The 23,209-nt window shown below is 47.6% G+C and overlaps 1 protein-coding gene across 2 annotated transcripts in view; it reads left to right on the forward strand.

Annotated features, from left to right (window-relative positions):
- Window positions 1-23,209, forward strand: part of tbc1d14 (TBC1 domain family, member 14) — a 62,654-nt gene that overhangs the window by 15,253 nt on the left and 24,192 nt on the right. For both annotated transcript variants that reach the window (XM_083639730.1, XM_083639731.1), the window contains one exon: window positions 19,039-19,163. In XM_083639730.1, coding sequence (XP_083495856.1) covers window positions 19,039-19,163 — 125 coding nt within the window. The remainder of the gene's footprint in view (window positions 1-19,038; window positions 19,164-23,209) is intronic.

Consider the following 23,209-nt stretch of genomic DNA (forward strand, 5'->3'; position numbering starts at 1 on the left):
GTTTCCAATCACACAACATGCATCCATAGCTTACACACATGAAAACAACGATGTTTTGCATTCTACATTAATTAAATGAAGACATTACCGTTTGGCAGCTTGCTTTGTTTGTATGATAGATAGGTATTGGCCAAGTATATAAACATTTAAGAGCGAAGACTTTCAGGAAGTGACACAGAGCTCTCTCTCTCTCTGGACTAGAGAGAGAGAGAGAGAGAGAGAGAGAGAGCGAACACAGCACACGGTGGGAGGGACACAGAAGCGCTGTGCACTCGAAGTGGCAGAGCAGAGATTAGTCTCGTCGGCAGTGTGTAGAAACCTCTCCTCTGCCTGCTGCGGCGCTGTGTGTGTGTGTGTGTGTGTGTGCGCGCGTGCAGACAGATAGACAGATGACCGTCAGTACGCTATGCGCGCAGCAACACAGCTGATGTAGATGCAGCCAATTGTGCTCTGGAACTTTTTGCCATTTTTCGCCATAAATGTTCGTAAAGTGGCACTTATTGAAACCTACTACCCTGCTTGTAGGCATCAAAAGTCATCAGAAATTAATTTAGTGATGAAATAAAACTTTAAATTGTAAAAAACTTTCCGGAGCTTATGGCGTCTTCTCTGCTTCTGTGCCTCTGCTTATGCCGAAATGCATGCTGGGAGTGTGGAAAGACATTTAGAACCTGAATCGGTGCTCAAATATGCAAATCGGCGACAGAGTCGAATGTAGGGGTCCTGGCTGTGCATGCACAACCGGCCCCAAAAATGTGTACCGTATATTGTGGGTTCAGAGCGTTAGCCTAGTCATTCTACAAATCGAAGATGACCCCTCATTTGAGCTCCTTCAAATCGATCTGATTGTCTCCTTGTTTCTTGATAGAATTAACGAGGTGCTGCAGCTCATCCTGCTCCCAATATACAGTGTTCTCAGTAAAACTGTACTAATATTATATTAGTACAGATATATTATATATCTCCACTGACCTTCGGTATACACAGGTTTGTCAAGATTTTAGCTTCTTCAGTAAAGAATCAAAAAGTGAGGTGTTGTTGGTTAAGATTTGGTCTGTTTGACTGCAAGGAAAGTTTTTATTTTTAATAATGTGCAATGGAATTTGTTGGCCAGAAGTTGGCTCAGCATCAGAAAACCACCAAGACACCATGAGACAACTGACTGTAAACCATTGTCCTTTGTCCTCCAAGGATCATCTCTTTTTCCGCTTCCAAGTAAATTCTACAACATTTAAAACTCTCTGCTTTGCTGATTCCACATATGAAGAGATTTTACAATTCCCAACAACACGGAGAGACCTTTTCTGCCTTCATTGACATGGAACAGTGGGTCCAGGAATAGGCCAAGCCACTCTGGGAAATGAGCCCTCCCTATGTGTCAGAGGAGTGTTTTTATGTGGCCTTGGCTTGGTTTATGGTGCTGCATAGATCCTGTGACCTCAGGGTCAGGCATGTTACATACAGCTGGCCCTATAGTACACATCATAGCCTCCACCATGCTGAGAAAATGATGTTACAAATTGGCCCTATACACATCTGGAGAAAGTCTTATAATAAACTAAATCTAAATGTAAGATTACTGTTAAATTAATTGAAGCATTAAATTTAATTAAATTGAATTACCTATTGTTGATTAAACTGCTATGGTTCAATTAGAAATAGGCTGGTTTTGCCAGCTTTCTTTATTTTGGATTATAATGGTCTTAAATTCAATACCAGGCGGCATTAAAACCGGCCTTCAAAACTCTTAAATTGGGCTTTCTGAAACCAGCAGATAACCCTGAATATATATTTTGGAGTAATATTATTTTGTGTTTTCTTTATCAGATTGAGCTGTTTTAAAGCAGGAAGCATTCCATTTCAATGGCACTTCAGTAGCTTGCGTTCTGTCCTCCGGCACAGCTTGGGGTCCAAAGGTCAAAAGGATGAGCAACCAGCTGTTGATGCGATAATGCCTTTTAGCAGGGCATGAGCTGCCTCCTATAGGCCCTTTTCGCAGCAACAGTTTTGAGGCGGTAAAGCACGAAGTAGAGCAGGTGTAACCGATAACATTAACGAGGGCCCTGGCACTGGAACACCTACATGGAATTCAACCACCAGTAATGGTATTGGTTACACCTGCTTCCCTTCCTGCTTTACCACCTCAAAACGGCTGCTGTGAAAAGGGTCTATCACTGCACTATGCATAAAGGCCAGTGAGCATAGCGACATTATCACTATTGCTCAGGACAGATCATATATAACTGATGGCTGAGGGTGGTTATGTAACTGCTGTAACAGCCAGGACTCTCGAAAAGAATGTTCTCTCCAGGTGTTCAGGGCCAGAGCAATCTGGGTCGTCTTCTCAAATACCCGGAGCACAATGCCGCGAGCCGTGACACTCCCCCCATCACTGATATTTATGCTTATCTTCATTCTTCTGCCTTTCAGAACAGCACAGGGCAATCTAACAATCGTTCTGTTCTTACACAGATAATAGAAAGAAGGACAGTGCTGAAATATGACCCGGCAAATGTATTTACCTGAAACTGAACAAAGGTGCTCCCTCAGCAGGTTGTTCAGGGTAATCACAGTGTGTACAGTACACACACTGGCTTCCTGAATGGCAGGCGAGCGCTTGATGTCTTCACTAAATCACAGTGGACTGTTGGATGAATGATATAGTTGACTTACGATTTAGAATGAACACCTGGGGTAGACTAGTCCGTCTCTGCTTTGCTGTGAATTCAATGACTTCCGACAGTTTCGTTTTGATTTGGGAAATGCATGAGGAAAAAAATTGCATGGTTAAAGAAATAATTTGCTATATTTGACCCTAGAGGATAGCACAACACTTAACGCTGTTTGTCTTTGCAGTGCACTCGACTCCGAGTAGTGGCACTGCGCTCATCAGAAAACTGGCTTGTTGGCGTTGCTCTGCAAGCTGAAAGTGTAAATGTCAAGGTCTTTCAGAGCACCATGTTAGATAGCTAACAAACAAACAAGCAGCCTTCCTTCAGTGACTGTATAGAGAGGCAAAGTGAAACGTCACTTCCTGCTTCATCACTGTACCAGAGATTTTCTTCCGCAATTTATTTTCCCATAGACATTTCATCAAATGCGTATTAAAATAGTTTTACTTGGTCAAACCAAACGGTTCCGCTATGTTTAGAATCGGGAGAGGCCATTGAACATTTCACTCAGACCAAAACTTAAAAAAACTACACCGAAAAAATATTTTATTTATACCCGCATTTTTTTTATTTTACGTTTTGGTCCGAGTGAAATGTTACGTGTGATCTCTCCTGTTTCTAAATATATCTGAACCGTTTGGTTTTGAACAAGTAAAACTGTTTTTCATTTTACGAAATGTCTATGGGGAAATAAATGGCGGATGAAAATCTCTGGTACAGTGCTGAAGCAGGAAGCGACGTTCCACTTTGGCCCCCTGTAAAGTGCAACAATAGAAGGCAGGCGAGCGCCCTGCTGGTGAAATAAAGCAGCCTAAAGAGACGACAGCAACATGTAATCAGAGCCCAGAGGAGCCTGTTATTTTGCTCGCATTTACCCAGGGAGCTCAGTGTCCTACAGGCAGAGACACACGGCCCTATCCACTGCACGCTTTGTCCCCAAAGCCTGGCCCAAAGGCTGTTATTGTACCATCCTTATGCTTTACATGTGAGCCTTGTAGCATAGCATGTCACACACGTGCCCCAAATTGCTTCATTATTTCCGTTCTCGCCTGCTTTGACTGGTGAGAAATTGGAACCCTAGCATTTCAAATGCTACCTCTCAAACACACGCACGCACGCACACACACACATACACAAACGCAGACGCACACAAGTCCATCTCATCTGTGGTGGTAACCTTATATTGGGCCTCAAGGGTCAGTTAACGAGGCTAGACTTTCAGGCTGGCTTTTGTCTGGCTGTAGATGCTGGCAGTGGGTGGGATCAGTACACTGCAGGTGTGTGTGTGTGTGTGTGTGTGTGTGTGTGTGTGTTCGTTCCCCAGAGAGTTCCCCATTCATTTTCTCCATAGACATTTAGAAAAATCCTTATATAACGAGTTTTAAAGCCAAAGCCAACCCGTGACCTACTGAATCGTGAGTGACCATAAAACATTTCAGTTGGAATGTTTTTTGGAATGAATTTTGCTCCACGGGGTTCAATGTTTTATGGTCACACATACAGTAGGTCACGGAATGGGGAACTCTTTTCCGGGGCTGGAAACGTCACGGAAGGTCACGTGACCTATTTACCCAGCTTATAGAGAGGCAAAGTGACCGCCTACTTCCTGCTTCAGCACTGTACCCGAGATTTTTATCGACCATTTATTTTCCCATAGACATTTCGTAAAATGCTTGTAAAAAAATAGTTTTACTTGGTCAAACCAAACGGTTAAGCTATATTTAGAATCGGGAGAGACCATAGAACATTTCACTCGGACCAAAACTTAAAAAACGACATAGAAAAAATATTTTCTTTAAATCTGCAATTTGTTTTTACGTTTTCGTCCCAGTGAAATGTTATGTGGTCTCTTCTGTTTCTAAATATATCTGAACCGTTTGGTTTGAACAAGTAAAACTATTCTTTATAAGCATTTTACGAAATGTCTATGGGAAAATAAATGGCGGATGAAAATCTCTGGTACAGTGTGCTGAAGCAGGAAGTAGGCGGTCACTTTGCCTCTCTATTGTTGAGCTGCTGCACGACACACAGCGCTGTATCTTCACCACCCTTTTAGAGCAGCACAGTGAATCAACTGATCTGTCAAGCTGGACTTTTCTAAATGTACAGCTCTTTGTGTTGTGTGCTGCTGACTGGCCACTACATCTAAAGGCTGGCTCAATCCACAGCCAAGGACCGCCTGCTGGAGAAAGCCTTTGTTCTGCTACCCGCAGAGCCCGCCCTGTACACTACTAAATCACATCTGAGTTACTACGCTGTGAGATTGATATTGAATTGAAATTAAGATTGATTTGAGATTAGACAATATTCCCAGCAGGAGTGTACTTCAGTGCAAGATGACTTGTAGCCTCAAATAAGGGATTTTGAAGACCAAATGATGCTGATATTTTTTTTTTATTGAAGCTGCCGCAAATGATACTGATCTTTTTTTATTGAAGCTGCCACTAGACCCTTCTCATAGAGACACTGTGGAGCGTGTCAATATTCAGAAACCATGCCCAAAACGGGGGAAAACAGGAACGCCCCCTCCAATCCTGGCGTTCTCCTATGTCGCGGGCATGGTTGCGTGTTGCACCAAAAGATCGTATATACGGAAGATGAACACTCCAACTTACTTCCTTGACAGTTAGATCCACATTTTTCTTCTCGCCAATTCTCAATGGCTTCCTTGTTTTGCTCAGGAGTACAAAAAAACTTTAACTGCAGATTTTTTACATTTGTTGTCTGCGCAGCCCACCACACAACAGCTTTTAGCTATGTTTAATTCAAGGAAAATGACGCTGGTGAATGGGAGTGAACGGAGCGATTTCCCCCGTGATGGGCGTGGCCTATTTCATGCAGTGTCTCTATTGGGGCCATTTTGTGTCGAAAATGCAGGGTAAACACAGGTGCAAGCACAATACTAATGAGGGTTTCAAACTTCCCTGATTGGAATTTGGAAACCTCATCCTCCTTGTCCTCCTCCTCATTGCTCATTTCTACCGTGCCTCGTTGGTTTGCCCTCGAGGTCTCGCCTGCTCCGTGTGCTAGCGGACGCGGCTCGCCATGACGCGACCTCGGACGCTGCGCAGCCTGCCTCGCCACGAATTGTGCGCCTTGCCACGCCATCGATCGGCCCTCCAATTATAGTAGTTGATATTTAAGGTAGCTAACCATTAATTTAGTGAGCCTTACTGTAAAGTGTTACCATATTTAACATCGGTAGGCACATATCGCAATATTTTGGCAGGACAGTATTGCAATACTACATTTTGGATATCGCCAAAGCCTAATTAAAATGGTATCATATCATATCATAGATGACAATGGCTGGCCAATATCAAATTTTTAACCAAAGCTCCATATCTGTCACATATATCAGACAGTCTAACCTTACGCCTATTGACCAGGTTCCTCTCTCCATCCCCATAGATCCAGGCTTAAGAAAACAGTGACTTGATGACAGCACATGGCTGTGTTGCTAAGCTAACTACTAAAGAGAGAGACAGACAAGCCAGGGGAATGGGGGTGGGTGTGGTGGGGTGGAGGTGAGCTGAACGGCTTGTAACAGCGCATTACCCTCTGCTGTTCTCTCAAAGCCCTGACTGGAGCAGATTAGGAGAGCAGAGTGCTCAGCGACGGATACCGGATCCGTCGCTCTGAGGTCGATTAGAATGGCTGCCAGGGCATAGGAGAGTGCCGAGCTCCACAACACTGCAGCGACGCTGCTGATTCGCTGACACACAGACACACACACACACACACACAGAGTAGCGGTAGCCCTGATGCAGAGCTGCTCAGTGTAGCGTCATTGCTGAGAGGGAGGGAGGGATAAAGTGAGAGAGAGAGAGAGGGGGTATCATGCTGCTGCTGCATCGTTTCCAGTGCGGGGTGTGTCCCTCCGTCGGCAGTCTAGCTGTCCCCATGCCCTCCTCTTCCTCCTCCTCCTCCTCCTCGTCCTCCACCTCATCGTCTCGCTCCTGGGTGTCCCGTTGTCAGGACTGAGCCCTCGGGAGCAGCCATGACGCTAGGCTAGGCTTTAGAAACAAAACCCCCACCGGAGGTCTGGCCGTCTGAACGGAACGCAGCGTTCATGGTGAGTGAGCTTTTACTGTGTGTGTGCATGTGCGTGTGTGTGTGTGTGTGTGTGTGAGTGTGAGAGAGAGAGAGAGGACAAGTGGGCAAGCTCGGCAACCTACTGTCTCTCTCCTCGTCTGGCAGAACCGGAGCGGATTGATAGAGCGAGAGAGAGGACAGCTCGGACTTCACATAATAGCCTCTTTATGCGTGAGCTTGGGGGCGGTGGAGGGGGGAGGGGCATCAATTGTCTCCATCTCATCTCATTTCCTCTAGAAAGATTGGCTGCTATTTTGTTTTCACCGTTTGTTTCTGTCTCTGCCGACGGACCGACGGCCCCCAGGGAGACGAGCCGTCCTCAAAGCACTTAACTGACCTCTAGCCTCCAGCCTTGACTGACCTCTAGCCTCCAGCCTTGACTGGACCTCCAGCTTTGACTGGACCTCTAGCCTTGACTGACCTCTAGCCTCCAGCCTTGACTGGACCTCCAGCCTCCAGCCTTGACTGACCTCTAGCCTCCAGCCTTGACTGACCTCTAGCCTCCAGCCTTGACTGGACCTCCAGCCTCCAGCCTTGACTGACCTCTAGCCTCCAGCCTTGGCTGGACCTCCAGCTTTGACTGGACCTCTAGCCTCCAGCCTTGACTGACCTCTAGCCTCCAGCCTTGACTGACCTCTAGCCTCCAGCCTTGACTGGACCTCTAGCCTCCAGCCTTGACTGACCTCTAGCCTCCAGCCTTGACTGGACCTCTAGCCTCCAGCCTTGACTGACCTCTAGCCTCCAGCCTTGACTGGACCTCCAGCCTCCAGCCTTGACTGGACCTCCAGCTTTGACTGGACCTCTAGCCTCCAGGCTTGACTGGACCTCCAGCTTTGACTGGACCTCCAGCCTCCAGCCTTGACTGGACCTCCAGCTTTGACTGGACCTCTAGCCTCCAACCTTGACTGACCTATAGCCTCCAGCCTTGACTGGACCTCCAGCTTTGACTGGACCTCTAGCCTCCAGCTTTGACTGGACCTCTAGCCTCCAGGCTTGACTGGACCTCTAGCCTCCAGCCTTGACTGACCTCTAGCCTCCAGCCTTGACTGGACCTCTAGCCTCCAGCCTTGACTGACCTCTAGCCTCCAGCCTTGACTGGACCTCTAGCCTCCAGGCTTGACTGGACCTCTAGCCTCCAGCCTTGACTGGACCTCTAGCCTCCAGCCTTGACTGGACCTCTAGCCTCCAGCCTTGACTGGACCTCTAGCCTCCAGCTCAGTACAACAATGGGCAGAGGCACGTCCAGCGGTGTGACTGCACACTCTCGCTATTCTATTGTCTTTTTTAAAGTGTGTCAAGGGCTTTCCTCTTGCTGCAGTTAAAGGAGACACGGAGACCATTTCACAGCCCAATCAATGGCGCTCACTTTATTGTCCCTTTCGCTGTAGCCTACAGCAGTCCGTGCCGATGGTTGTTCTGTCCGCTGGGTTTTGGTGAATATTGTATATAATGTTGTCTCATTTTATCTCAACAAAGCCGCCGTGTCAGCCTTTTCACTACAGCCCTCCTAACAAAATACTATTCAACCCCCTTGTGGAAATGGTACATTGTAATTGTTCAGCTCCCGCGTGAGTGTATGGTGTGTGTTGTCTGGAGCGATGCTATGTCCTGTCCCCTCCTAGAGAGACACTATGACTATGTCCTGTCCCCTCCTAGAGAGAGACTATGACTATGTCCTGTCCCCTCCTAGAGAGAGACTATGACTATGTCCTGTCCCCTCCTAGAGAGAGACTAAGACTATGTCCTGTCCCCTCCTAGAGAGAGACTATGACTATGTCCTGGCCCCTCCTAGAGAGAGACTAAGACTATGTCCTGTCCCCTCCTAGAGAGAGACTAACACTACTGTATGTCCTGCTCCCTCCTAGAGAGAGACTAAGACTATGTCCTGTCCCCTCCTAGAGAGAGACTAAGACTATGTCCTGTCCACTCCTAGAGAGAGACTAAGACTATGTCCTGTCCCCTCCTAGAGAGAGACTAAGACTATGTCCTGTCCACTCCTAGAGAGAGACTAAGACTATGTCCTGGCCCCTCCTAGAGAGAGACTAAGACTATGTCCTGTCCACTCCTAGAGAGAGACTAAGACTATGTCCTGTCCCCTCCTAGAGAGAGACTAAGACTATGTCCTGTCCCCTCCTAGAGAGAGACATGTGCACATGTATCGGAGGAAGCATGTGAGAGAGGGGGTAGAGGGCAGAGGGGGTGAAGCAACGACCAGGACCACTTAGACAGGGGATCTTGGCTAAGTATAATTGGGAGGGGGGAAGGGGGGGGGGCATGTCATCACTCAGCTTACAGGATTCAGAAACCATGTGGCATCTCCCTGAGGCCGTGTGGCTCAGGAGAGGATGGGTGACAGCAGTGTGTGACAGCAGTGTGTGACAGCTCTCTTCCTCATAGCACATTGTAGCCGTTCCTGTGGTTGAGTCACTGTCTTGCCTCCAGCAGTAGGTCTCGTCTGCACTGTGGCAATTTGTTTCTGGTGAGGAGTCGTGGCCCACAGAAAGTCTCCCCTGTTTGTATTGCTGCGTTCCCCTGTGGGTCTTCTTTTTACGGCCATCAACACCATTCACAAACAGACCTGACGTAGCCACATGGCTAGTGATTTGCAAACAGACCTGACGTAGCCACATGGCTAGTGATTTGCAAACAGAGCTGATGTAGCCACATGACTAGTGATTTGCAAACAGACCTGATGTAGCCACATGGCTAGTGATGTGGTGATAATTCTTTAGAGAACCTATCCTCCTACTATCATATACTATATAGACCGTTTCAACTTGACAACATAAACAATCTAAATTTCCCCTAATCTACTTCCTGTTGCAGTGTTTTCAAGTACAATAACTGACAGGACATAATCTAGGTTCCAAACTGTTCCCTAGCAACAGAAAACCTAAGATCTATATTATGAAATTACCTCATAGAAATCCATAGCATCCAGCCTGCCAAAGTGTCGCTAGACTATTCCACAAATAAAAGGGTGAATTCACTGAGATTAGGTACACCTCCACTACATCTCTGGATGTCGCATGCTATGTCACCGATACGACGTCACCGGTTTTGTCACCCAGTTCAGAACAGGACTTGGAAGTGGCCTCCCGACGCGGACTCGCCGCTGGTCCTGGTATATTGAGTTGAAAGCCTAATTAGCAGCTAGCCTGGTAGCTGGTCATTCAGCCGGGGCAGCCAGGCACGCAGAGAGCTCCTGTATCATGACCAGGAAATTGGAGACGTGTACTGGAAAGCCTGGCGTGACAAAGCCGCTTCCCCCCCGGCGACCAGTTGCCCTGGGATACGGTTGCCATTCCATCAGCTAAACAGGAAGGGGGGGGGGGGGGGGGGGGGAGTTCAGGAAGTGAAGCGGAGAGGACGTGCTTCTCACCTTTTGCACAGTTGTTTCTAAGTACATTTTGCCTCACAAGTGTTTCTGTTGTGGGCTGACTGCACGGCCATGGCAATGTGACTTGATTCAAGGTCACAAAAACAGGCCAGGCATTCCACCGCAATTTTGTGATTTTAAAGGCCATGCATGTTTTTTAAAAATAGCAACAACGTTTGTGAGAGAGGACAAGACAAACGTGTTGGAATGCAGGAAACGTTTCAATGGGAAGAGATGGAAGAAGCAAAAATGTGGCACAAGGAAGCTCAGCAGGCCAAAAGTGAATCAAGAGGAGAAAAAAGGAGCTTCCTGGATACTTATAGATAGGTTTTTAATTTACGACGTAAAGTACATGTCTACTACAATAGTTAATCAAACAATGTACATCGTCTTTTGTGCCCCTGTTCATTGAAGATGTACATTGTTTGATTAACTATTGTAGTAGACATGTACTTTACTTTGTAAATTAAAAACCTATCTATAAGTATCCAAGAAGCTCCTTTTTTCTCCTCTTAATGGGAAGAGATGGAAATTGTGACTTTTCACATGAGTGTGAATGGAGAGTGTCCTTTCTGTCTGTACGATTAGCATCTAGCCTCTCCAACGCATCATCATGTGATACGGCAAGTCTGCCTCAGTGCTAGTTCAGTTCAGCAGCAGGACTATCTGTTTGGGTGCGAGCGAGCACTATGCTAACTCAGTACCAGACTGTTCTGAGGAGTGAGCACTATGCTAACTCAGTACCAGACTGTTCTGAGGAGTGAGCACAGTGCTAACTCAGTACCAGACTGTTCTGAGGAGTGAGCACTATGCTAACTCAGTACCAGACTGTTCTGAGGAGCGAGCACTGTGCTAACTCAGTACCAGACTGTTCTGAGGAGTGAGCACTATGCTAACTCAGTACCAGACTGTTCTGAGGAGTGAGCACTATGCTAACTCAGTACCAGACTGTTCTGAGGAGTGAGCACTGTGCTAACTCAGTACCAGACTGTTCTGAGGAGCGAGCACTGTGCTAACTCAGTACCAGACTGTTCTGAGGAGTGAGCACTGTGCTAACTCAGTACCAGACTGTTCTGAGCGAGCACTGTGCTAACTCAGTACCAGACTGTTCTGAGGAGTGAGCACTATGCTAACTCAGTACCAGACTGTTCTGAGCTAGCACTATGCTAACTCAGTACCAGACTGTTCTGAGGAGTGAGCACTATGCTAACTCAGTACCAGACTGTTCTGAGGAGTGAGCACAGTGCTAACTCAGTACCAGACTGTTCTGAGCGAGCACTGTGCTAACTCAGTACCAGACTGTTCTGAGGAGCGAGCACTGTGCTAACTCAGTACCAGACTGTTCTGAGGAGCGAGCACTGTGCTAACTCAGTACCAGACTGTTCTGAGGAGTGAGCACAGTGCTAACTCAGTACCAGACTGTTCTGAGCGAGCACTGTGCTAACTCAGTACCAGACTGTTCTGAGGAGTGAGCACTATGCTAACTCAGTACCAGACTGTTCTGAGGAGCGAGCACTATGCTAACTCAGTACAGAGTGTTCTGAGCTAGCACTATGCTAACTCAGTACCAGAGTGTTCTGAGCTAGCACTATGCTAACTCAGTACCAGACTGTTCTGAGGAGGGAGCACTGTGCTAACTCAGTACCAGACTGTTCTGAGGAGCGAGCACTGTGCTAACTCAGTACCAGACTGTTCTGAGGAGCGAGCACTGTGCTAACTCAGTACCAGACTGTTCTGAGGAGCGAGCACTGTGCTAACTCAGTACCAGAGTATTCTGAGGAGCGAGCACTGTGCTAACTCAGTACCAGAGTATTCTGAGGAGCGAGCACTGTGCTAACTCAGTACCAGAGTGTTCTGAGCTAGCACTGTGCTACTGTAACTCAGTACCAGACTGTTCTGAGTGAGCACTGTGCTAACTCAGTACCAGGCTGTTCTGAGCACCAGATGAATATGATTGTGGTTAGCTTTTAGTGGATTCCTTGCCATCTGTCCCATGTGATTGTTCTGACAACTAATTGGTGAATGTGTTCCCCTTCCTCTCGCCTTCGGAGGGGGGAGCGATCGGCTTGCTCCCATTACCAAGACGGGTGTGTTTCTGATACGGATGTATGCTTGTAGGGCACACGCGACACACACACACACACACACACACACACACACACACACACACACACACACACACACACACACACACACTCATAAACACTTGTGAGTCACTTCACTTTCTATCTAGCTCCACTTTTCTCTTAACTTGCACCACAGTCAATTCACACACATTTTCTGTGGTACAGCTCACTAGCTAGTAGCTACACACACACACACACACACACACACACACACACACACACACACACACACACACACACACACGTCCTTTCTCCTGTTTCACCTTGTTGGGAGCAGTAGCGTAGCCAGACTCGGCTCATTGGGTGTGCCACAGAAAGCCAGGGTGTGCCAGGGGGCGGACTATTTGGTGGCGGCCACAAGGCCGCCGCCAAAAAAAATTTGGGTCTTTTCAAACCAGATTTAGAGGAATATTTGTGTGTTGTTTGCTCCTTTTCGCACTCATTATTAGCAGGTAGAAGCAGTCAATTAAATTGTATTTTTTGGCAACATGTAAAACCACTTTGTTTAGTATCTCAAAAAAGTCTCACCTACTTTTTCCAATGAGTGTTCTAGTCGGGAAAGAACGCAAATTTGGTTGGCATGTTCGTGTGGACCCGTATATTATTAGAAATCTGAGACGCATGCAGATGCATGACTGAAAAGTCTCCTGGCTAACGTTAAATGCGAAGGGACACGCCGCCAACATCTTCACTGTGCGTGGCGTGCATTAGAAAGTGCGTTTCACAGTGATACATGGGGGCTGCTAGTACTGTTAACGCTAGTTAGATAGTACAGTAGTGTGGCAGTCTCTAATATGCTACCGCCGTTCATTCCCCCAAAAGCACACACAACAGCGCTAGAAACAATCACATACATGTTGTGACTTGTGTACTCACCATGCGATCATCAAATAATAATCCAAAGTACGCGAAACTGTCATTTTCAAAGTAAATCCATAGCGAGAGGAACCAGCAAGAGTGGTTCCAAGAGGGTTACCTCTCTGCAACGAAAATCACTTCCTTGTTTGCCTGAGACGCATGGGTACACATGCGTCTCAGGCAAACAAGGAAGTGATTTTCGTTGCAGATGGGAACGCTCTTTGCTACTTATTTTCTCTATGGATTTACTTGCAGGCGGACAGTTGGACACAGTGCATGACAGCGTTGACATGTGTTTTGCAGACAAAACAAAAAACCTTTTTTACCCCATTTTTTTGGGGTGTGCCAGCGGCCTGTCTGGGTGGCATTGGCACACCCTAGCACACCCGTGGCTACGCGCCTGGTTGGGAGCACCTGCAGTGTTGCTGTAGGGATGCCAGAGCCCCCCCCCACCTTGCTCTTCCACACTCCTCTTCCTCCCCCCTCCTCTCAGCAGCTCTCCTCCCCCCCACCTCGCTCTTCCACACTCCTCTTCCTCCCCCCTCCTCTCAGCAGTATCCAATCATTTTTCCAGGCTGCTAAACAGAACCTTTTTCTAACCATCGACCTGCAGATCTGTGCTGGAGCACATGGTCGCACGGTCCAAACACACCAGACGCTCAGCAGCCTGCAAGCACAGCCAGTTTCCTTTCTGCACCCTTGTCAACAGATTAGACGCTTCAGACCGGCTGCGGTGTCGCACGCCCTGCAGCGGCAGTTTTGGCATCTGATCCATCTTTTTCCCCGATTGTTTCATGCCAGACAGGAAGTTGGTACAAGTTGTGACCATCGCGGGGCAAAGCAAAACGTGTCCTGCTCGAGCTGAATTTACGCTTGGCGACGCTTTCGGAGCCAAAGTAAAGCCAGCAGTATATGCTGCTAGGTCCTATGTATGTATGTCCTATGGCAGGCACACAGCTACTTGATCTTGACCAAATACAAACTTAACGTATCTTTCTTACGGGATAGGAGGATACTTTTCCCAAATAGCTGTGATGTAGTATGGGAGAAAGACCTCTCTCTTTTTAAGACTTTAAGCACCTGCAAAATAGTATTTGGTATCAGGTCCTAAATGATCAAATCACACCCTTAAAAAGTCTTAAAACGTCTTAAATGCAGTATTTGAGGTCTTTTTTATTTTGCCATTTAATAATGGGCTTGTTTTTTGGATTTTGGTGCCCGTGTGAAACGATATCGTAGTATTGACACAATACATTCAGTCAAGGCAGAGCGTAAATTAAGACAAACGCCATGAATTATGCAGTTTCACCAAGAGTCCATTTCATTTTCGTAGGTTGTATTACATGATTTGCACCCATAGTTGATCACTTTGATTTGTTTTTGAAAAGTCCTACATTTGTCTTTGTGGAACCTGCAAATCGACGGCTTATGTTACACAGCTTCGACATTGATCAAAGTCAAAGCTAGCACAAACTAGCACCATTTTCCTTTGAGGAAAATCAATATTTCAAAGTGGTTTAGTCGAGGCCAGAAATGCCATGGATGACGTTTCCCCAATAAGGGCTTTCCTCCATCTGATGTATGTGTTTTGAGGGGTTAAGACTCAGCTTTGGTATAATCATAATTACATATCGGCAATAAGCTCTATCTTATTAGCCTGTGAAATATGCCCTCCACTCAGCATGATGGTGATTGGGGCCAAATCTGCAGCATGGCGATAATACTCAACAGAATGCCACTGTACATAAAGCACTGAGCCAAAGGGATGAGAGGGAGTCTCTCTCTCTCTCTCTCTTTTCTCTCTCTCTCTCCCTCTCTGTTCTCTCTCTCCCCCCCTCATATATATCAAAGTAGTGACTCACCCTCTCCTCTCAGCAGCCTAGTGCTCAGTGCAGCCTTACCTATGAATCACTTGGATTCTCCGGGGACGATGAGATGGTTTTCCCATTAGCAGCCTATTCTCCTCTCCTCTTTCTCCCCCATCCCTCTTTCACTGCTTTCTCTTCCTCCCCCATCCCTCCTTCACTGCTTTCTGTCTTTTCTTGCCTCTTTGTCTTCTCCCAACCTCTTATCGGCTTGAAGCTCGCGTCTCCAGAGAGGTTTTAGTTAATCTGCTCTGCTCTCATCTTATCTCCTTTTTCATTTCATTTCACCACCACACTCAGGCAACTCGCCTGCTATGATTCAGCCCTTTTGAAATGTGCTACTACTTTTCTGTCTTTTTTCTTTGTAGCCTCCCCCCTTTTATTCTCCGTGCGATAAGGAGAGCAGGTACCAGCGACGGTTGCTTTGTGTTTAATCTCTTCTTATTAAACTTCATTGGGATTAAGATCATACACATGTTGTTGCACAAGCTGCAGTGAGAGTCGGTAGTGATTTGGGGCACTGGTTTGAGCAGGAAGTGGGGAGCAGGCAGGGCGACCCACTATCACCAACCCAGGATATCCGTGGGGTCTTGAAAAGGATTAAAAGTTTTTAAATAAATGTAGGGAAAATTAAGGCCCTTAAAAGTCTAAGTCACCAATTTGAGAGGTATTAAATTGTGTAGCTATTGTGCTCATGGTGATAAATGAGCATATATTATTGTCTCATATCGATCGCCGATTTTTGACGTCAGCAAATATGAAGTGAGAAATGAAACGTGATTGACTCCCCTGACCCTTAACTGATGTGACGAAAGTGGCGGTGAGGTCTTCAAATATATTGAAAAAGTCTTTAAAAAGGTCCTAAAAGGTATTGAATTTAATTTCTGAATTCCTGCATATAGCCTCCCACCATATTCATCAGCTGTCTGGAACGTGCATTGCAAACAATGCAGGAAACAATGCCGGGATTTAGTACATGCCGGGAATATGAGTTCATGGACATTCTGGGAATAACTTGCACTTTGCAGTCAGATGCCATTGAGTTGATGGAAGAGAGCTGGGCGAGTCTGCAGCAGAGTGTGGATGAGACTGTGAGGGGGTGGAGCCTGTAGGAGAGTCTGGATGAGACTGTGAGGGGGTGGAGCCTGCAGGAGAGTCTGGATGAGACTGTGAGGGGGTGGAGCCTGCAGGAGAGTCTGGATGAGACTGTGAGGGGGTGGAGCCTGTAGGAGAGTCTGGATGAGACTGTGAGGGGGTGGAGCCTGTAGGAGAGTCTGGATGAGACTGTGAGGGGGTGGAGCCTGCAGGAGAGTCTGGATGAGACTGTGAGGGGGTGGAGCCTGTAGGAGAGTCTGGATGAGACTGTGAGGGGGTGGAGCCTGCAGGAGAGTCTGGATGAGACTGTGAGGGGGTGGAGCCTGTAGGAGAGTCTGGATGAGACTGTGAGGGGGTGGAGCCTGCAGGAGAGTCTCTCCATACTGCAGGTCTGGCGCAATCAAAGTCTGCAGAAGCCCTGACATGCCAAGTTGACAAAATGTGAAAGTGAAAATGGCTACAGTGCAGATTTCAGCTAAAACACGGTGTAAATGACGTATTTTCAAGTCAGGAAGTTAATCCACCTTGTGATGAGCTTTTTGTCTCTGAGAATATTCTTATTGTTAGACCTGATTTAGTCCTGAACTCCATGATAACAAACAGAGAGGCTATGATCAAAACAGCCATTCTTCTACATTCTACGTTAAGAACCATGGGATTCATTACTTTGTTAATCATTGTGTAAAGCTCTTTCTATCTGTTTTCATAAGTGACCTACAAATAAAGGTTATCATCACTATTGTTCTTGTCGCACTAGACTCACTGTATGTCCCTTTCTCTCTCTCGAGTCCCCCTCCCTTTAACCACTGCCTTTGCCTACGATGTCGAAACATTAAATTAAATTGGATTAAATGACCTTTGTGTCCCCAAGGGCAATAGACGGCAGGCTGTAGTAGAATGGACAGTAACACTCTGGGCTGATGGTTTGCCTCGGCTGCATCACTCCTACACACACACACACACACACACACACACACACACACACACACACACACACACACACACAGGCATGTGCGCACACACACACAGGCGCTGTGCCTGTGACAAACACACTCCTAACACTATTTTACTCGTAGACCTTCCTTCCTGTATTGAGGCCTGTGCTGCTAGCTAATCAATGACAATGACCCTGTTGGTGCAGTAAAGTGTTCAGCTGAGCGTTTGCAGTCCCCAGCCTGCATTATTAACCAGCTCCACACGCCGGAGGCCATTTTGGAGAGACACTGCTGTGTGGCTGTGTGTGTGTGTGTGTGTGTGTGTGTGTGTGTGTGTGTGTGTGTGTGTGTGTCTGTGTGCACATGCCTGTGTGTGCCTGACTGTCTGTGTGTGTGTGTGTGTGTGTGTGTGTGTGTGTGTGTGTGTGTGTGTGTGACGTGTGTGTGTGTGTGTGTGTGTGTGTGTGTGTGTGTGTGTGTGTGTGTGTGTGTGTGTGTGTGTGTGTGTGTGTGTGTGCCTGACTGCCTGTGTGTGTGTGTGTGTGTGTGTGTGTGTGTGTGTGTGTGCCTGACTGCCAGTGTGTGTGTGTGCCTGACTGCCTGTGTGTGTGTGTGTGTGTGTGTGTGTGTCTGTGTGTGTTTCTTGTGTGTGTGTGTGCGCGCTCATAGATTGAACTTGCCCTATTTAGCTTCATAATTAACTAGCAGCAGGGCAATGGCTAGGATCTTGTCCGTCTATCTTTAGACTACGTGTCTTCATCAGGTCCTCCCTGACCCATTTGTGCTCTTATCTGCTCCCTGTGGCCGACATGGATTGAGCTCCATGCTGTAAGGCCCAGACACACCAGACCCACGTCAAGAGCTCCATGCTGTAAGGCCCAGACACACCAGACCCACGTCGAAGAACCAGCTGACCACCACCATGCACCACAGACAGCCTCCATCAGCTGACCACCCATCCCACACACCACAGACAGCCTACATCAGCTGATAGTTTGCCTTGTGTTGAAGCGCCTGTGTGGCCTCAGCTCTGAACAGCTTGACTGTCACATGGCACACACACTCTCTGGTAGAGGAGATAACACACTCATTAGATACAGGCTGGCAAATGCTCTGGGGGAGGAGGAGGCCTTCTCACAAGGTTGTCAAGAGATCTTGTGTATGTGTTGTCCATGTGTGTATGTGTTGTCCATGTGTGTATGTGTTGTCCATGTGTGTATGTGTTGTCCATGTGTGGGGATATTGTTGCTGCATATATGACCCTTCATTGCCAGCAATGTGAAACTAAACATAGCCCAGATGAAATTGACCTCAAGCGAGTCAGTTTGTCTTTAGTTGTGCATTTTAATTTTAAGTTGTTTTTGGTTTTGCGGCGAAATGAGTTGTGAGTGAGGATGCCGTTTTTCCCTTTGCCTATTAGACCTGAAATGAAAACCCATTTAATGTGTCTTCCCACTTTCATTTGGATATAGTAACTAGCTGCTACTAACTAGCTGTTGCTAACTAGCTGTTGCTAACTAGCTGCTACTAACTAGCTGTTGCTAACTAGCTGTTGCTAACTAGCCGTTACTAACTAGCAGAATCGAGGTTAAAAACAAAAGGCTGCTCATTTCTGACGACCTCTGATATCCACTTTATGTGCAACAGATGCTACATGTTTAAACGAGGCCTGCGTTACAACACGTCCTGCCTACAGTATGTGTTGTAATGTGTTTGTCGTGTGTGTGTGTGTGTGTGTGTGTGTGCGCGTGTGTTTCCATCAAGACATCTTCACAATGTTATAAGAAACAGATGAATCCTCTGCTCTTGTGAAAGGGCTTTAGGCTCTGGCTCTGGTGCGTGGGATGTAGGGATGTTGTGGTCTCTCTCAATGCTGCGGCTACTTACAGTGATGTTCTGTGCCTAAAGCCGTTCTGTCCATAGTGTTGTGTCTAAATTGTGTGTGTGTGTGTGTGTGTGTGTGTGTGTGTGTGTGTGTGTGTGTGTGTGTGTGTGCGTGTGTTTTGTCGTCAGGAATATGAAACAAAGAGTGGCAGAGCTGGACCTGGCAACCCACCGTCTCCCAGGCAGAGCGTGAGGAAAAACCTGGACTTTGAGCCCCTCTCCACCACCGCACTTATACTGGAGGACAGACCTGCGTACGTACACACACACACACACACACACACACACACACACAAACACACACACACACGCACACAAACAGACACAGACGCACACACACACAAAACACACACACACACACACACACACACACACACACACACACAGCTTGTTAGTGGCCTTACATATAGGCTGGGGCAAGGCAGGTTTATTTGTATAGCACATTTCCTACACAGAGGCAAGTCAAAGTGGTTGACATCAAATAGATGAAAGAAAAGAGCAGAGAGAATAAGAACATATTAAATCATCATATCATCATATTAAAATAATCATCATAAATAAATCAAGTCAGATAGAGAGATATTTTACCTCCCTAAAGGAAACAGAGAATCAAGTGGTGTTACTTCTTGGCATCGAGTAGTCACGCTCAACACTGGTCACACTTTCCACCAGCCGTACTGTCCCTCTCCAAAGAGAATCACAACTTAAAAGACCTTTTGTCTGCCTCACCCAACAAAAAATATGTATAATGTTATAACTTATATGGAAAGTGAACTCCCTCATTTCTTTGACCCGTCACTCTCACACTGTGGTGACACAGTCAACCAGTATGTGTGTACTTACTTACCTCTCCAAAGACAATCACAACTCCAAAGAGTTGTTTCCGGCCTGGTGACGTCAACCACAGTACAAATCAAGGGTCTGATTTTCACATTCTTTCTCTTCTCTCTCGTTGCTAGTGGCTTTTGGATATCAGAGCGTAGAAACAAGTCTATTTCTGTCTATCTCTCCATCTTTCTGTCCCCTCATTCCTTCCTCCCCTCCCTCCCTCTTGGGTCATTAGCCCCGCCCCCCCACACAGTATTCTTCCTGCTTGTATTGTCTCCTTGTTTGTATCACAGTCGGGCCGTCCCGTCAGTAGGAGAGAGGTGCTGAAAGTTGAGTAGCCCTCCTCCCTCAGCCTGGCTCCGTTACGCTGCTCTCTCCTCCCTGAGCCTGGCTCTGTTACCCTGCTCTCTCCTCCCTGAGCCTGGCTCTGTTACCCTGCTCTCTCCTCCCTCAGCCTGGCTCCGTTACCCTGCTCTCTCCTCCCTGAGCCTGGCTCTGTTACCCTGCTCTCTCCTCCCTGAGCCTGGCTCTGTTAGCCTGCTCTCTCCTCCCTGAGCCTGGCTCCGTTACCCTGCTCTCTCCTCCCTGAGCCTGGCTCCGTTACCCTGCTCTCTCCTCCCTGAGCCTGGCTCCGTTACCCTGCTCTCTCCTCCCTGAGCCTGGCTCCGTTACCCTGCTCTCTCCTCCCTGAGCCTGGCTCCGTTACCCTGCTCTCTCCTCCCTGAGCCTGGCTCCGTTACCCTGCTCTCTCCTCCCTGAGCCTGGCTCTGTTACCCTGCTCTCTCCTCCCTGAGTCTGGCTCTGTTACCCTGCTCTCTCCTCCCTGAGCCTGGCTCTGTTACCCTGCTCTCTCCTCCCTGAGCCTGGCTCTGTTACCCTGCTCTCTCCTCCCTAAGCCTGGCTCTGTTACCCTGCTCTCTCCTCCCTAAGCCTGGCTCCGTTACCCTGCTCTCTCCTCCCTGAGCCTGGCTCCATTACCCTGCTCTCTCCTCCCTGAGCCTGGCTCCGTTACCCTGCTCTCTCCTCCCTGAGCCTGGCTCCGTTACCCTGCTCTCTCCTCCCTGAGCCTGGCTCCGTTACCCTGCTCTCTCCTCCCTGAGCCTGGCTCCGTTACCCTGCTCTCTCCTCCCTGAGCCTGGCTCCGTTACCCTGCTCTCTCCTCCCTGAGCCTGGCTCTGTTACCCTGCTCTCTCCTCCCTGAGCCTGGCTCTGTTACCCTGCTCTCTCCTCCCTGAGCCTGGCTCTGTTACCCTGCTCTCTCCTCCCTGAGCCTGGCTCCGTTACCCTGCTCTCTCCTCCCCGAGCCTGGCTCTGTTACCCTGCTCTCTCCTCCCTGAGCCTGGCTCCATTACGCTGCTCTCTCCTCCCTGAGCCTGGCTCTGTTACCCTGCTCTCTCCTCCCTGAGCCTGGCTCTGTTACCCTGCTCTCTCCTCCCTGAGCCTGGCTCCATTACGCTGCTCTCTCCTCCCTGAGCCTGGCTCTGTTACCCTGCTCTCTCCTCCCTGAGCCTGGCTCTGTTACCCTGCTCTCTCCTCCCTGAGCCTGGCTCTGTTACCCTGCTCTCTGTAGCATTCTGCATGAAGCTAACATGCAGGAGATGTTGTGGGCTTTAGTGTTCGTTCAGCTGTGCTGCTCTGCCAGAGCACGAACACAAAGAAGTCTAGTCTTTGTGTTTAGAGTTCATGTTTTTATTGTGAGCTAAGGAGAGTAAACTTGACCATAACATAAGAACAAAATGGGAGACAGATATGGAACTAATGCTGAAATTGCAGAGGAAAAACCAGGGTATCTCTGTGTGTATACCATGTGTTAGTGGTATGGGCTGTATGTTCAAATCCTCATGCCCTTTGCCACGCCCACGTCACCTCCCACCTCTGTCCAATCTTTCCTGTTACGATCAATATACAGATATACCGTATGTTAAAAATGAAATGAAATGTACATACAAGCAAGTATAGTATCTTTGATGTCCTGTGCACCCTCCTCTATACTTGTGTATATACAGTCTAGTGATGGAGAGAGAGATAGAGTCAAGAGAACAACTCTGAGTTATTTTGGTTGCCTGGCAACAAACACTCGTTTACCGCTCTGTTTCTTTTCTGCCACTTTTTTTCCAAAGCGAGGCGTGTGGCTGGTTGTGTTACTGCAGCAAATGTTCCCCACCTTCAGAAGTCGGCCTTTCATGCGCTCGCCCTGTTTGCCTCCACATATCCATGTGAATCTGGATTTTCCACGAGGAATCGTTTAAAAACTCCTACAGCAGCAGTTTGACAAATTAACAATGAAGTCAATGCACAATTCACCATGCTGTAGTATTGAATATGTGTCGGCTACTTAAAGTTATGTTTAATAATTATGTCATGGACAAGTTACGGTAGCCTGCTAAACCATCCTGATCACGTCAATCCACATTCTGTATGGATCTGTGGATCAGTCTGGCCCCCAGCAATTTCCAGAAATTACTACGTGCACGGGCCAATCAGGGATCTGCCTCGTAGTTGACAACATAACCGGCCAATCAGGGCTGCCGCTGGCAAAACAGTATGGCGGCCCCTGAAGCAACAAGCGATACCGTTAACGTTAGCAGAGTAAACACAGTAAGTGCCGTTGTTGCAGAAATACACTCAATAACAACAATTAAACAAGAGCAAGAGTATACACCAGCGCAGATTTTATTTATTATTGTTTTATTTCACTGTTCTTCAGAGTGGATTTGGATCGGACTTGGCTGGAGTTAGAAAGTACTCCCGCCCCCTGAGATGACTGGGGGCGGGGCTGGAGGCCACAGAACCAAACAGAATGTGAGGTCACATGATCAGGGTGGCTTTACCAGGCTAAAGTTATGGACCTAGATTTACCGTCACTATGTTTTACTGGCATTGTGCTGCCTGGACCTTTGAACTGTCCCCTCCTGGTGGAAGAGCACAAATCAATGTATTTGAAAGTAAAAAGTGTCAAAAGTCAGAGGGGAAGTGTATGTTTTAGTGCTGTGTGTGTGTGTGTGTGTGTGTGTGTGTGTGTGTGTGTGTGTGTGTGTGTGTGTGTGTGTGTGTGTGTGTGTGTGTGTGTGTGTGTGTGTGTGTGTGTGTGTGTGTGTGTGTGTGTGTGTGTGTGTGTGTGTTATTGAGGCTGTAGCCAAGAATAGACCTCCGCTCATAATCAATCAGCTAGTAGGCCAAGGTCAGTGAAGGGCTTCCATCCTCTCTCTCTCTCTCTTTCTTTCTCCCTCTCTCTCTCCCTCTTTCTCTCTCTCTCCCTCTCTCTCTTTCTTTCTCCCTCTCTCTCTCTCTCCCTCTTTCTCTCTCCCTCTCTCTCTCCCCCTCTCTATCTCTCCCTCTCTCTCTCCCTCTTTCTTTCTCTCTCCCTCTTTCTCTCCCTCTCTCTCTCTCTTTCTTTCTCCCTCTCTCTCTCCCTCTTTCTCTCTCTCCCTCTCTCTCTCTTTCCTTCTCCCTCTCTCTCTCTCTCTCTCCC

This window comes from Poromitra crassiceps (assembly GCF_964638095.1).
Source record: "Poromitra crassiceps genome assembly, chromosome: 7".
Taxonomy (NCBI): domain Eukaryota; kingdom Metazoa; phylum Chordata; class Actinopteri; order Beryciformes; family Melamphaidae; genus Poromitra; species Poromitra crassiceps.